The 14987-nt window shown below is 42.3% G+C and overlaps 1 protein-coding gene across 1 annotated transcript in view; it reads left to right on the forward strand.

Annotated features, from left to right (window-relative positions):
- POC1A (POC1 centriolar protein A) overlaps positions 1-12169 on the forward strand; it is a 54912-nt gene extending 42743 nt beyond the window's left edge. Inside the window, exon 11 of the mRNA XM_084292998.1 lies at positions 11886-12169. Within this exon, the coding sequence (XP_084149124.1) occupies positions 11886-11984 (99 nt within the window). The 3' untranslated portion in view covers positions 11985-12169. The remainder of the gene's footprint in view (positions 1-11885) is intronic.
- The last annotated feature ends 2818 nt before the right edge of the window (positions 12170-14987 follow it).

Below are 14987 nucleotides of genomic sequence, written 5' to 3' on the forward strand. Positions count from 1 at the left end.
GCATTACCATATACTTCTACAGAGACCCTAAGTAATGCTTGAACAACACCAACTCGTAACGGTGATCCATCACAGCATATGTTTGTTTAATAAGAATTTGAGGACAGAGGTGTATTTTTGGTTGTGTTTGTTTGTGTAACCAAATTGTTCTTCATTGCTTGCGTTAGGAAATATTTATTTCTGAGCTAGGATTTAATTTCATTGTGTATTTTTGAGGAATGTGAGAAGCAGGGAGAAGGCATGGGATAGTAAACACCAGCGATATGTAGATGACACCATGGTGGTTATCAGGAAAAAATCTGTGTGGGAGGGCTTTTCTGTGAGTTTGAGTGTTGTTTCTAGGGAAGAACAAGCAGATCTTGAACACTGTGTATTGAACACACTGATTACTGGTTTGAGTGAGCTCTCTTCTCTTGAGAGAAGTACATATTATCAAAAAAAAAAAAAAGTGTAAGATGACGGACTGGAGAGCTCAACAGGGGTTTGAAGTAGGGTTGACTTAGGGATATAAAGCATTCCAGGACTACAGACAGTCTAAAATAGTATAGAGTGAAAACCACAAGATATTTAAAATTCATTTGGCAGAAATGCAAGAAAGCACTTCTCTGTAGTCTTTAGAACTTCAGAATCCTTAGAACACTAGAGGGGGAAAAAAATCTTCTATGACATTAAACCCGCATGTTTGTTATTAAAACGCAACCAAGTGTATACACAAAATATTTTGTTTTTGTTTTTGTCTCCTTAGTAAGTTTGGAATGCGATCTTTATCTTTCATTACATAAATCAGATTCACAGTTCTGATGATGGATGTGTATTGGCTCCTTTTCAACTTCATAGGTGTTTAGAGGAGGCAAATATTGCAGTAAACAGTGTATGTGGGATTTAAACTAGATACAAGCAATGCAAACATCTCTAGAAGGTATTGTGTAACCGTTTAAAAAAAAAATCCAAACATTGTTTTAAACCTAGCAAAAAGAAGAGAAACTGAGATCACTGGGGGAGGAATAAATTAGTAGGTTTTAGAATAAAATTGGAAATAGGCCTGAAAATATAGTTTAAAAAAAAACACCCTGCCTTGAGTAACTGCTTTCAGCAACCTTTTACCTGTATCTTTTTGCCATTGTACAGTACTTAATTTCCCATTGGTTCTAGCTTTTGTATGTTGTAGTTTATATTAATACCATGCATGTGTGCAAGTAGATGTTCCTGATGCGTTGTTGAAATGGTTTTGCAGTGCTTCATTTTCATTTTAGTATTTAGAAGTGAAACAAGTTAACACAAAACTGTCAAGCTTGTGCAAATGAACATGGAAGAATTCCTTATCCCTGTACTAGGAGATGAGATTCATGAGAGGGGGGATACAGGCAGTTAGCAGGGCAAAGAAATGGAAGGTAACTGGAGAGCAACTGCTGGTGTAGCTGGACATAGTTTTGTCCCTTGTGGGCACACCGTGCTGATGGGTTATAACACAGAAGGGAGCACAGGTCCAGCAGAGCATCATTACTACCTCTTCCACGCCATTAGATGTTGACCAGGTGGACTAACAGCAATCTGCTAGCTAGCTCTGGTCTGAGTGAGATGGAAACAGAAGCTGGTGATACCTGTCTGGTTATCTTTCCTAGCCATTTCTGCCAAAGCATAACTGGGTGCTGCTTCCTGCAGATTCAAATTAATGTTGGGTGTTTCTTATACAAGAACTTTGGAGTTGCAGACATCTTTCAATGAAAGAAGGACACCACTACTTCTTTAAAAAAAAAAAAAAAAAAAAGAAGCTTTCATAAATACACGACTAAAAGCTTTCATGAATAAATAACATAATACAGGCATCAGCATTTTTCCCTTCTTCAAGAAAGGCTGAGACTGTATCAGAAGTCTCCTGGTGCTCTGTTAGAAATCATTGTTATATAATTCCTGTGTATTGCTTCCTTAAAGACAACTCTAATGGCATAAGCAGGACCAAATTGTTTATGTTGTTTTCTTAGCTATAGAGAAGGGACAGACACACCATTTCCAGAAGCTGTCTACAGGTTTTCCAGGAATTTCTAATTTGTTAGCTCCGTGGGAGCTTGGGTGTATTTCTAATGTACCACCTCGACTTCTTGCACTCTCTGTGCTCATCGTAGTTTCCAACACTGCGTTAACATAATGTGGAGACATACCATGGAGGAAACTTAAAGTTCTGATAAGCTACTCAGGGAAATAATGTAAATATAAAATTAATCTATCATTTTTCTAACGCTTCCTTAGCTCTCATGTCAAGGTTTGCCATGCTAACCTGGGTATAATGTAAAAAGTGGGAAGGAGAAAAAATGCTGTGTTTTTTTTTTTTTTTTAATTTTCTGCTGAAAGAGGTGATAGTAAGAAATCAGCTGGACGCTGTCATCGCTACCCAGCGCACAGCTTTGTACTGAGCTGCGTGCTTGAAGCTACATTGTCTGCTGCTCACCAATTACCAACACCTTCCCTCTGCTGACAATAGATTTCTAGATGAAGTGGAGTGTCATGTACTTGGTTACAGCAGGATCGTTTTTATTCTATTAAGAGGTCTCTTCCTGCCAGACACCAATTGAAGGTAGAAATGCTGAGGCTGTAGAGGCATTACGTCCTGTGCAGTGGGATGCACTCGAGCTGACTTGCTCCTTCAGTTGGCACTTCTGATACAACTTCCTCTAGTAAGAACTAAAGAAACTAGTGGCTGTTGCATACCACGTCTAGCAGTAAATGGTATAGCTAATAGACATGTCCCCCTTAGATTTATGAAGCTTTCTTTTTACATTATGAACTTCATGCTGTGATTTTACTTATGAGGGCTTTGACAGCCTTCTTTAAACAGGTCTTTGATGCAATGAAGCTTTCCTCTTCTCACTGCAACTCTGTCAAGCCTTTTTGTGGTTTAAGTAAGAAAGTGGTCTAATGTAACCTGACAGCGTCTTCGTACTTTTTTCTAAACATGGTTTGTAGCCATATTTCATGTGTAAATAAAGCAATCTTTGCCTTTTTCAGGGGAGTAGCACATGATCAATAATTTTGCTGGATTAAGGATAATCTATCCTTAATGTTCTGGAGTAGAAAAGTGATTTTTGACTGAAACTAAAATGGAGTGGGTATTATGAGCAGGTATTATTTGATGTGCTATCTAAAATGTATTTCCTGCATTTGCAGCTGAACTGCTGTGATGAAAGATGATCATCTGTGAGTTAAGCATTTTAGCTGCAGTGGAAGATTTGTATTCCCAATGGTTATCATAAAGAGTTTGTATAGTTTTGCCCTCACTCCAGACACCTGTGGTTGCTCCATTCACTCTGATAAGCCCTAGCACAGTGTGCAGTGAGCACTGAGGAAAAAGCCACTGTTCTTCACGTGGGAAGAAGGAAAGTGTCTGTTCCACATGAAGCGTTCCACATGAAGCATTCCATGCTCTCCATCTGAGAGAGTTGTGGACATTGTGTATGGGACATGGTGGACTTCGTAGTGTTAGGTTGATGGCTGGACTTGGTGATCTTAAGGGCCTTTTCCAAGCTAAATGATTCTATGTACGAGGTTACCATAAAAGTTCATAAATAGCTGTGGTAATCTACCCACAGGAAACAGTTTCAAATCCATCCCAAGCTAATCTGGTATTGAAGCTGGGAGAAAACAACGCAGTGAAATGTGAAGAGTTACTAAATCTGAAAGGTAATCCAAGCCAGAACTGAAGGACAGTTTAGCTCCAGTGAGATTAAAGGATTATCTCACTTCTTCCAGAAGAGATTGCAGAGATGGGGAGAAAAATATTTTGTTAAAAAAGTATTTAGTACAAAAAAAAAAAAGGACTTGGAGGAGAAATGGGATGCTTTTTAAATAAAACTCAAAATGTATGTTCAGCATTTGTAATGCAAATGAGTAAAATCAAGTTTACATCTTACATTTGGGGATATGGTCTTCAAAACGTGTTGGTAACGAATAATTTGCCCCTTTCTTCTGTGAGATGTTGAATGCAGGTGTCCTGGTTTTGGTTAGGATAGAGTTAATTTTCCTCCTAGTAGCTGGTAGGGTGCCGTGTTTGGGATTTGGGATGAGAATAATATAGATACCACACTGAAGTGTTAATTGTTGCAGAGCAGTGCTTGCAACAAGACAAGGACTCTGCAGCTCCTTGCTCTGTCCTGCCAGCAGGCAGGCTGGGGGTGCAGCGGGAGCTGGGAGGGGACAAAAAAAGCTGACCCAAACTGGCCAAAGGGGTATTCCATACCATCTGGTGTCATGCTGAACAATATATAGGGGTGGCTGACCAGGGTGGGGGCACTGGCGCAGGGACCGGCTTGGGGATAGGCTGGGCATCGGTCAGCAGGTGGTGAGCAGTTGCATCGTGCATCACTTGTTTTGTACACATTAGGAGTAGTAGTATTATATTTTCTTTTCTGTCCTAATAAACTGTCTTTATCTCAACCCGCAGGCTTTCATTTCTTTCTGGTTCTCTGCCCCATCCCAGAGAGGGAGGGGGGAGGGTGAGCAAACGGCTGTGTGGTGCTTAGCTGCCGGCCGGGTTAAACCACAACAGTGGATTAAACAATGGGTTTAATAAAATAAATCCTTACATGACTTCAAGCAGTTATAAGTAAATTAATCTTTTTAAAAAAATTAATTTATTTGTGGATCACAAAGGCTGCTACCTGTGCCTTGCACAAATGTCGTGGCTCATTAGTTACTTTCACTGCCTGAATACCCACTGGCTATGAGAAGCCCCAACAAATAGGAGATAACAATCAGTTTTTATTACAAAAGAAATTGTGTGAAATCCAAGTGATCTTTAAAAATGAAGAGCAAGCATTCCAACATGAATAATCTGTGAAATGCCAGATGAGCTTGGTTTTTAAATCTTCATTTAAGGGGCATAGGGATTATTTCTTATGATGCAGAACCATCTTTTGGAGATGCAGTAGCTTTGATGATCTCTTACTCAAAATAAATGAGGTACCCTGTTTCTTGCCAGTCCTTATATAGTATCATCCAAGTTCTGAAATTCACATCCAAAATATGCTTGTTACAGAAATATCTAAGGATTTTTCTGCTTTCTAAGACTGCCTAAATTAAATACACTCCCAGTGATACTGCTGTATTAGCCCAGAGGCCAGGTTCTCAAAAATGCTGATTGTCTCCCTGGAGGTCCCGCAGACCTTCACCTTCTCTTAGCCTTCAACAGGCAGGAACACTCAACATCTCCCATGATTTGCGTTTCTCACAAGCAGACCTTGAAGAAGTATCCTTTGATACGCTTAATATAAGTTGTTGGTTATCTACTGGGTACCAGCAGTTGGGTTAATTCAGCTGAGTGATTTGCATCCTTTCAGAGTTAAATTGGGTGGCAGGGAAAGTATATAGGATGTCTTTGAAGCACACCCTCATCCTTGTGACTGGGGAGACCTCTAAGCCTTTTGGAGTTGCTAAGCACAGTACAGTCACTTTTGTAGTACCTACTTGGATATTTCATCAAAGCTCATCTTAACTCGCTGTATTTTCGTACTGTAGGGTGAAACATGAAGTCTTCTGACTCCTTTGGCTGGTTGGCTCCCTGAGGTCTGGGAGCTGTGCACCAGGGAGGCTGTGCCCATACCTGAGCAGGCAGTGCAGCCCTTCCCTCCCCAAAACTTGCAGCATCCAATGCAAGTGCCATCAGTTTAGCTTTGGCTGATCAGCCATCGAGCCTGAAGCAACAGTGCTGAGACATCTTAGTAAAAGGGCTGTAAGTTGAAAGGCCCAGCTGCAGCTGACACGCATGCCTTGAGTCCCTGCATTGCACAGAGGACGTTGGCAGAGCTTGTGACTCCTCATCTTGGTGTCTAGGCTTGATTTAATACAAAGGATATCCATTTTTCTGTATTCCAGGGGCCATTTGATCACTGTGATATTTCGGTAGTGATATCTTGTCTACTTTGCTGCTTGGTCTGGCCAAGTGGATGAGACTAGAATTTTCAGGTACTGTGTATGTGTTGTTTTTTTTCTGAGAGAAAGGTTTGAACGAGCACTGTAATCAATGACACTGGTATTGCTATACTGGGACTGTTGCATAGCTGTCAAAGCCACTTCTGCAATCTACTTTAAGGAGTGTACTGGGAGGTGAAAGGAGCACAGGTTTAGAAAACCCCATCCCATTTGCTTCTGGGAATTCATAACCCATGGTTGTACAGCAACTCTAACCAATATAGCCCTGGCTAGCCACACTGGGGCAAAGTGTTTTGTGGTACCAGATAGAAAAGTTTGCAGAATTGAAGCATGCTATAAAGAAAGTGTGAAAATTTAGGAAGATGCATTAAGGAAATATTGATGGGGGAAGACTAAATGACTGAATGAAACTGCTTCATTCCGAAATAATGTGCTATCCTTAAGTCATGCTGCTGTGAAATACTTCATGCAAACAGACTTTGTGAGAATTTACTTTAGAGCTTGCATTCAAAAGAAGAAAGGAGGTAAGAAGCTACAGAACTTACTTAAAATGTTTTTGGGGTAGGAGATTTTGTTTTAGTTTGAATGGAAAAAGTGCTTTATTGTATTTATTTGATCATTTTTAAGGTGAAATTATTTCTAGAGAAATGCTAATAGTGCACTTGATCTGTGAGATGGAGACTTTGACCAGTAGTGTAAGGTACGTCCTGGCATTCAAAGAGCACTGTGTTTGTGTGTTTGCTGTGTAAAGTGTTACTGCCAGTGAAGGTTTTGTGTATTCTTATACCTTCAGATATGAGATTTTCTCCCTTGGTTAGTTTAAACCACCACTTTTTGATGAAAATGATTCAGAGGTACTGGGTGTTCTGATCCCATCTCAAAGCTGTGTTAAGCTATAATTTGTGCGTGAAGAGTGCTGCTTGCTAATAGCAGGGGTCTCCTTTGAGTTTCCCTAGGTGCAGCTGCTGAGGTGGAAGGGAGACTGACAGCAAGTCCTGGCAAAGCTTGGGCTGGCAGGAGGAAAGGGCACTGCCCGCTGGACGGGTCTGCACCTGGACCTTGGTGTGACTCCTGAGCACATTCTCCCATGAACCTCAATTTTTACAGTTAGTCTGGTATTTTAAGCTATTGTTTGTGGAAGGAGGTTTTTTGTTTGTTTGTTTTGTTTTATTTTCTGTGGCAGCCTGGGTAGAAAGCATTCACCTGGTAGTTTATTTGCTCATGGGATTAGTTTAGAGGAAGTATAGATGGGTACCTCTGAACCCACTCGTCGGCACTTGCCAAGGAGGGACTTTGTTGGCCCCTTGGATGCCCACGCAGCTTTTTTGTGATGGAATTTACTTGCTGTGCTTCTGCTCCAGTTTGGGACTGAGCTGAGCACTGACATGACCTTTTTTATGAAAAGCAAGGGAACCCACAGGAGGTTATAGCTGGGCAATTAGCTCTTCAAAACCAAACCAGTGTGTGCCCTACACGTTACAAAAGGCAGAGCAATTAAGCCTGCGGGTCCAGGCCAGACCTGATTAGTTTCATTCTGCAAACCCATGGGCTGTCCATTCCATCCCCTTGGTGGAATTCCATCCCCTCTGCTGCTGCATTGCCTTCCATCTCTGCTTGTCCTCCTATGGTGAGGGGAAGGAGAGGCTGTTGCAGGGAAATTATAAAGATATTGCAAGATATCTTTTTTTCTTTTCGTCCCTATTAACTGGATAGTGGCTTAGGACTGTAATGAACTTCTGAGCTTCAGCAGTGGAGATGGTCTGTGAGAAGGAACTGAAACACGACTGTGCCACTGTGAGCAAGGAGAAACTGAGCAGACACTGCTCTGAACGTCCTAGCTTTAGCTGCCAACGGGGTGAATAAATGCAGCTCCTTACAGCATCCTGACGGCAGTGCTGGTATGGATAAGCAGCACAAAGCCTCTTCCACTTTGACTGATGCTTGCCATACACTTAGAAGTTCAGGGCACTGTGATATCCCGCTAACATCATTATAAGATGGTACAAAGAGAATTAAATAATGATGTAATCCTAATACAGAGATGTGGTCACTCCAGTGTCTTTGTGCTTTGTGGATAGAAATCCCTGTATTTACATTTGTTATTAGATTGATAGATTTTTTCCATTGTAACATTTCTGCATTTACTGACTGTTCTTTTGCAGGAAGGTTTTTTTTTTTTTTTTTTTTTTTTTTTTTTTTTGGATAAACTGGAAAGAAAATTCTGTCTTTGTAGATTAACATGTCATATGGGAAGAAAAATCTGAAGAGGCAGAGCTAACGCTCTTTCTTGGGCTATTTGATACATTACACGTTAGTGCCCTGCAGAACAGTTTTTAGCACGTGCTTTAGTGAAACCATTAACATTAGGGATGGGGCAAATTTTAGCAATCTTTTTATTGAAGTAAGGCTAGGAAACTACCTCTCGGAGAAGGCAGATCAGCAGAGAAAGGGGTTTTATGTTATGAAATGGTTAATGATGACAGGACCAGGCTCAACTGTAAGATTTAGCCTGCACATCGGCAAGGCACACCTGCTTTGCAGTCCTTGTGTGTGCCTGTGTTCCTTCTGTTGTTATCAATCTGAGTAACATTGTGCAAATCAATGTTTTTTGGGGTCCTGCAATCCCCAGTAATGAACTGGGGCGATGTTGTGTCCGCTCTGCTGTTATTTGATCAAGGCTGGTGAGAATCTAGCATACTTGAAAATCCTATGTGCTGCTTGTGGACATCCCTTGGCTGGCTGGGCATGGGATTATCCAGCTGTTGAGCTGGTGTCTGTTGGGATTCAATTAGCACCAGGCTCTGCTTATCAACAAGAGTCCTCAAAAGACACTGGATGGATTACCCTAGGGCTCTGCAAAAACCTCCACTTTAGGGTTAACAGTGGTTAAACTGTCCCTACTGCGTGGTCAGGCAAGGAAATGTTTAACAAGACTTAAAGGAAAGATGCTGATGAAAACTGAAAGTGTATGTAGGTCTGGCATTTGGGTTGGCATCACGGATCTCTGGTATTACTGGGTTGAGGGAGTAAAAATAACGTTGAGGGAACGGCGTGGGGAGTTTGTCATGATGTAAGCAAATGTGACTGCTGGATCCCTCAGATGAGGGAGGATGGAGCTGAATATTCACCAGAACTTGAAGTAAGTAGAATGCATTTTTTTTTTAATTTTTTTTTTTTTTACATAGTTTCTCATGAACATTTCCTGGTGTGCAGCTAAGAAAAGTAATCGGCTTCTGACACTGTGGGAAGCCGGGATCCTACCATAGGGAAACAGAATGAGCACAAACCTGCATCAGATGAACCCTCACCGAGTCTGGCTGGTGGCTTGTGCCTCCTTGGGGTCGTTGTTGGTTCGTTACCTTCTTGAAAAGTAATAACAATATCACGCAGCAGTTTGATTTGTGTACCAATAAGGATTTGCCCTATGAATAGCAACATGGAAGCTTTGTAAAACTCTGTCAATGGGGAATAAAGTAGCTTTTTGTATGTGTGTAAACTACAGTATAATAGTAATAGCTTCTTTGCACTTTCCCTTACCTTACTAGGACATCAGGTGCCCCGTGTATTTTGGGCATCGTGTATTTCAAACCCGAATGGACTGTGCTCTGAAGTTCTTTGGACTTACTGGATTTCGCTTCTGACTTCTCCTTTTCCACTTGTTTCCAAAAAATGCTCACTGCAAGTTTGTTGAAATGGAAATTGCAAACGAGTATAAGCAGAAAGCAAATTTCTTGCAGCTTTTTCTCAAATCCAACATTTTCTGAAATCCACTTTATCTGTGCTTTGTTTCCCCGTGCTGCGTGTAGCAGTAGCTGCGAGGAACCTGGGCCTTTGCTTCTTGCAGGGTTGTGTGAGCAGGATGTGATTCACCTGATTACATCTTTTTCTTAAAGGAAATTGAATGCAATCCTACCCCCCACATTTTGAATGATCACTGAGTCTTGAGTCACTTGTTCTCCTTTTCTAAATGGAGAAGCCAGGATCCCTGCTGCTTTCCATTCGCTGTCTGGTTGTTTGCAGGCTGAGATCTTTGCTGTAAACCCCTGTAGACAATCAGCCTGCTGTGCTCCTGACATCTGTAAGACAGCCCCTAGGTAATAGCCATGGCTAGGTTCAAATCAGATAAAATCCTCTCTGCTTTGAACAGACAGGAGGGCTCCTGCTGGCTATGGGATTGCACCTGGTGCCTCCCCAAGTTCTCTTCGGGCTCTCTGTGTACAGCAGCTCTTCTATCTCAAAGGGGTAGAAATAGAGGAGGATAAAACTAAATGATGGGGGAATAGGCCAGGGGAATATCTAAGCAATGCAGGGTTTGTTCCTTTGGGCAGAGCTTGTGGTTGTAGCAAGGCTGTGTTACACAGCAGGATTTGACTCTTCCTCTTCTTGGGGCACACCTGTGGGGCGGCGGTGGTGGGAGGTGACTGGGGACATAGCACTGGGGACACGGGACACAGGGAGAGGGCTGCAGGCTCGTCAGAAGGGATAGACAGGAAAGGAAGGGAGGGGATGGTGCCCTCTGCATTAGGGAAGGAATTGATTTTGAAGAGTTGCCTTTGAGAAACAGCCATGTAAAGGTTGAGAGCTGGTGGGTGAGAGTTAATAAAGGACAGCTTGTCCTTTACTGGGGGGTCTGCTACAGGCCACCTGGTCAAGGGGATGAAGAAGAACTCTTGTGTAGATAATGATAGGACAAAAGGGAATGGTTTAAAATGGAGGAAATCTTTCCCTTGGAGGATGGTAAGGCACGGGAACAGGTTGCCCAGAGAGGTTGCGGATGCCCCATCCCTGGAGGTGTTTAAGACCAGGTTAGGTGAGGCCCTGGGCAACCTGATGTAGTGGGTGGCGTCCCTGCCCATGGCAGTGGGGTTGGAACTGGGTGATTGTTGAGGTCCCTTCCAACACAGGCCTTTGTATGACTTTATGATTCTGCATCTTTATAGGTCAGTGGTGTGTAAGTAGGAGAAAGAAGCTTTGAGCTGTGTTTGGGGGTGACAAAAATGCATTGGGGCAAATCCTATGATGCAGAACCCTTCCTGACTTTAACACGTGGTGTTGTGATGTGTCTGAGGGAAACAGTTTTGCAGTAGTGCTTGATGTTGTGTTTTCACTATGGCTGTGTTTTCTCCTTACTCTCCCCACCGTTCTTCTCATTCCCCAAATCATTTTGCAGGAGATTTTTCCTGGTCACTCAAGTGACCTTAGCCAAGCTGCTTCCTTTCTTTGTGCTTTAGTTTCCCCAGCTGTAAAATGAGGATAAAGAGACCTGCTTTCCTTTGTCAAGCACTTAGTGATGTGTTTATGAAACGTGCTATTAAAAGGCTTTCTATGTATAACTTCTATACAAATAGCAGTTGTCCAAGTTTATTTGAATTACTATATTAAAGTCTGAGGTTCTGGACATCCTTTTGTTTTTGAAAGAGGATGTTATTTATGCAGTAAAAATGCTCAGAATATGAATCTATTGATTGTTGCTGATAAGTTTATGGGTATTAAAGCATTAAATACAATCACTGCCTGTTATCAGCCGTTCTGGTGCCTTTGGAAGCTGCAAGTGGTTTGCATAGGTAGGCCCCCTGATTACTTCGGAGCGATCAATAAAAGGTTTTCAGCAGAGGCTTTTATTGCCACGTGGTTAAAATGTTCTTCCTGTGTATCCTGTCCATGATGACTTCAGCTCTAGGAGAAAGCTCTAACAATCCCTTTGTGAGGTAACTGGATTACACAAATACTCGGGCATTATATTGAGGTAGATGCTGCCACTTTGGTTTTTAACTCCCTTCTATCACCCGACTGTGCTGCCTTGCACTGGGAGGGTTTTCTTGCTTGATCCTGGAGTTACAGTCATGAAATATCTCAAAATACTCCCATTTGAATTTAGGATTTCATTACCCACCAACAGTACAGTGGCATACATAGCTTGTCTTTGTGAGTGGCTGAGCAGCAGCTTGCCTTTTGTTTTGCAGACAGTTTCCATCCTGGAGCAGAGACTGACGCTTACAGAGGACAAGCTGAAGGAGTGCCTGGAGAACCAGCAGAAAATCATTCAGAACAAAGTGAACTGATTTTGTGAGAAAGGAGCAGAGATGGAGGTTCTTGGAGGTTTGCAGTGGTTTGTGTTCTTAACAGACTGTGTGTGACTTTAACGATTTTGAGCTCAGTCAATTTTTAATTGATATGTACAGTTATTGTATCTGTAAATACAAAACTTTGTTACTTTACTAGAATAAAAGGAAGATTTTATTTGTAAGAGTGGACGATGACTGTGATTTCTTGTGTTTTTCAGATTCTGTAACAATCAGCTAGAAAGGCTGCATCTGTTCTGCCTTAGCTGCTGCTGAGTTAACCTTAAAATGTTTAAGCGTCCTAGAGTTGTCAAATGTCTGGCCTGGGCCATTAGGCTTGTTGCTGGCTGTATGTTGCAAGAGCTCCCAGGATATCCTGGCCGGTGGGAGTTCACCTCTGTTCTCAGGTCAGAGCAAGCATGTGATATCCTAGTGCAACTCGCACCTGCACAAGGATCTGTCCCACCAAGTCCCAAATGGTGCCTGGCAAATCTGACAAAGTGGATCAGATCCTGGATTTGTGCAGAGGCTTTTCCAGTAGAAGGATTTAACCTGCTCCCTCATGCAGCGCGTGAAAAATGGTTTGCTGAGCTGAGGCTGGAGGAAAGGTCCTAGCTCTACTAGATCAGATTGCAGAGTGGATTGCCAAGCAGCTTTTGCTTTGTATTTGTCCACTTAAATTAAAGGCAGGGAGAGAAAAAGCAACCAAATAGCAGCATGCTTGCTGCAGTCATAAACCTGCCCTCTTCTCACACTGGACTGCCTTTAATTTTCAATCATTTTGCAGATGTTTTTGCAGTCGAATAGCTCATCACTCACACCTACGCTGTCACCCTGCTCCTTGCATCACACCTCTAAGACTTCAAGGTTTTAGCAGGTGTTCAATATGTAGCTGCACAAGAATTTGGACTTCTGGGAGATCCTGTTCTCCAACACCTCTTCTGCTAACATGCACTGGAGATCTCCTTTCTCGTAATAATCTACTACGTACATTCCTGAAGAAATGAGCTGTGGGAACATGAGCATTTCAGGGTTAATGAAGCCCTCCTCCTTTACCATCTTTCTGACCTCTTAAAAGAGGGAATTTGCCTCAATCCCTGCCCTTAGCTGTCCCACTTGCACAGCATTTGCCAGTGCTTCCATCTCCAGATGTGCCATGGGCATTTCAGATGCTTGCTGGAGACCTGGCTGGCATTCTTATTTCACACAGGGCTTAGCAAGTCTTAAGGCCAAGCCTGATTTTTTTTTTTTTTTTTTTTGCACCTGTTCCTGTTGGAGGCTGTGTCTGCCTGTAATGAATCCGGACGGTGTTAATCTTCTCGTCCCATCTGGATGAAGCTGTTTGCATTCCCTTGTCATCACTGGGAAGCCTCTGGTCTCCTTCCATTCTGGTACTTTCCACCTCTCTAAGAACCCCTCGTTGGCATCACCACAATATTTCACTCTTTTTCATCTGCAGGAAGATGAGGGCTTTCTCATTTCCATGCTTATTGGGTGGATTATAGAGCTGAGTTTCTCTCTGCTCCACCACAGACTGTTTGTTTTCTGTCTCTAAGCTCCCACTCTGATAAATTATTATTTTCTCTTAGATTACGCTAATGGAATCAATCCAGTGAAATTCTTCCATGCTCTTGCTATAAGCTTTCAGAGGCTTTCTGTTGAGAGACTGATGACATTTTCATTGAAATGAACTGATGTCGTGACAGGATGGGTGGGAAGGAGGAGATTCAGAGGTGCACATGGCCGGTTTTCTGCTAGAAGGAGGCCGTTCTGCCACTGAAGCAGTGACAAAAATGAGTTGTCAGAGTCTACTTTATCAGCCTGATCCCCAGAGTTGTGGGCTGACTTTTTGGGGTGGGGGTGGGGAGGGGAGAAGAGAATTTAAGCTGTTCCAAGTCATCAGTTTTCAAACTTCACTTTTTTTCCTTTTAATTTGTAATCTCTAATGTCTTAGAGACCACAGAAGCAATTTGCCATTCTCCCTAAAATACTATATGCAATACAAATGACTTGGGCACATTTGATAAAGATGCTTTTTTCCTTTCAGATGTTCTGAGTGAATCCATTTGAAAGATAATTGTGCTTGTAATATAGAAGATGCTCAGGTGCTGAAGGGCAAGCTAATGAGATGCAGTGAGGGTTGCTTTTCTGTACTCAGCTTCATAAAAGCACTCATTTGATCAATGTAATCTATTCTTGTGAAAGTAACCCTCAGTGGGTGGGCATGGGGAGCTGGAAGAGGGAATCTAACAAACTTAATGTGATTTAGGTAGCAAGAGGGGTAATACGGAGGGAATTTCTTCTGACAGTTCTCTCCATCTCAATCATTTTGTTTTCCCACATCTCAGCAATGTGCTCTCTTTCCCCTCATTACAGCCTCTTACCTTGAGTGGGATTTCAGGACTTAAAATGCACCAGCACTTTTAAAGAGAGGGTACTGCTTGAGAAGCAAGCGAGGTGCAGAAAGCATGACACTTTAAATTATAATTCTCACCCTTTAACATTGAGCAACACCCTCAAAAACGTCTGAGGAGCCGTCATGTCCTTATGTTCCATGCTCAACTCCATCCATGAAGCACCATGTTTCTCATGCAGTGAGGACAGGACAGCATCCATACTGGAGGTTTGAATCTACCTTTGGTTTTACACTCATGATTTTTGACTTGGAAACATCTACAGCAGTTGATTTGGGAAGCAGATCACTCAGGGAGCAGTGGATCAGCTGAGCAAGGAGGAGCACGTACATATCTGGTCCGACATCACTCCTACACAATGCAGGCATATAACTTACCTTGAAAACTGCTTGTGGTGAGCTCTGCATGAGGAGGCTATAAAGAGTTAAAGATTTTGTTTTGGATCTCCAAGGCACACTGGAAGCCAAGTTCTTAAAAAAGTAGTTTAATTTGTTGCCATTATATTTGCCAGATGTATGACCTCACTCAACTTTTAGCAACGGTTCTTTGTGCCCAGAATGGCCCCCTGGGGAAGCAGGCTGTGCCTGAA

Source organism: Netta rufina (assembly GCF_964035555.1).
Source record: "Netta rufina genome assembly, chromosome: 10".
Taxonomy (NCBI): domain Eukaryota; kingdom Metazoa; phylum Chordata; class Aves; order Anseriformes; family Anatidae; genus Netta; species Netta rufina.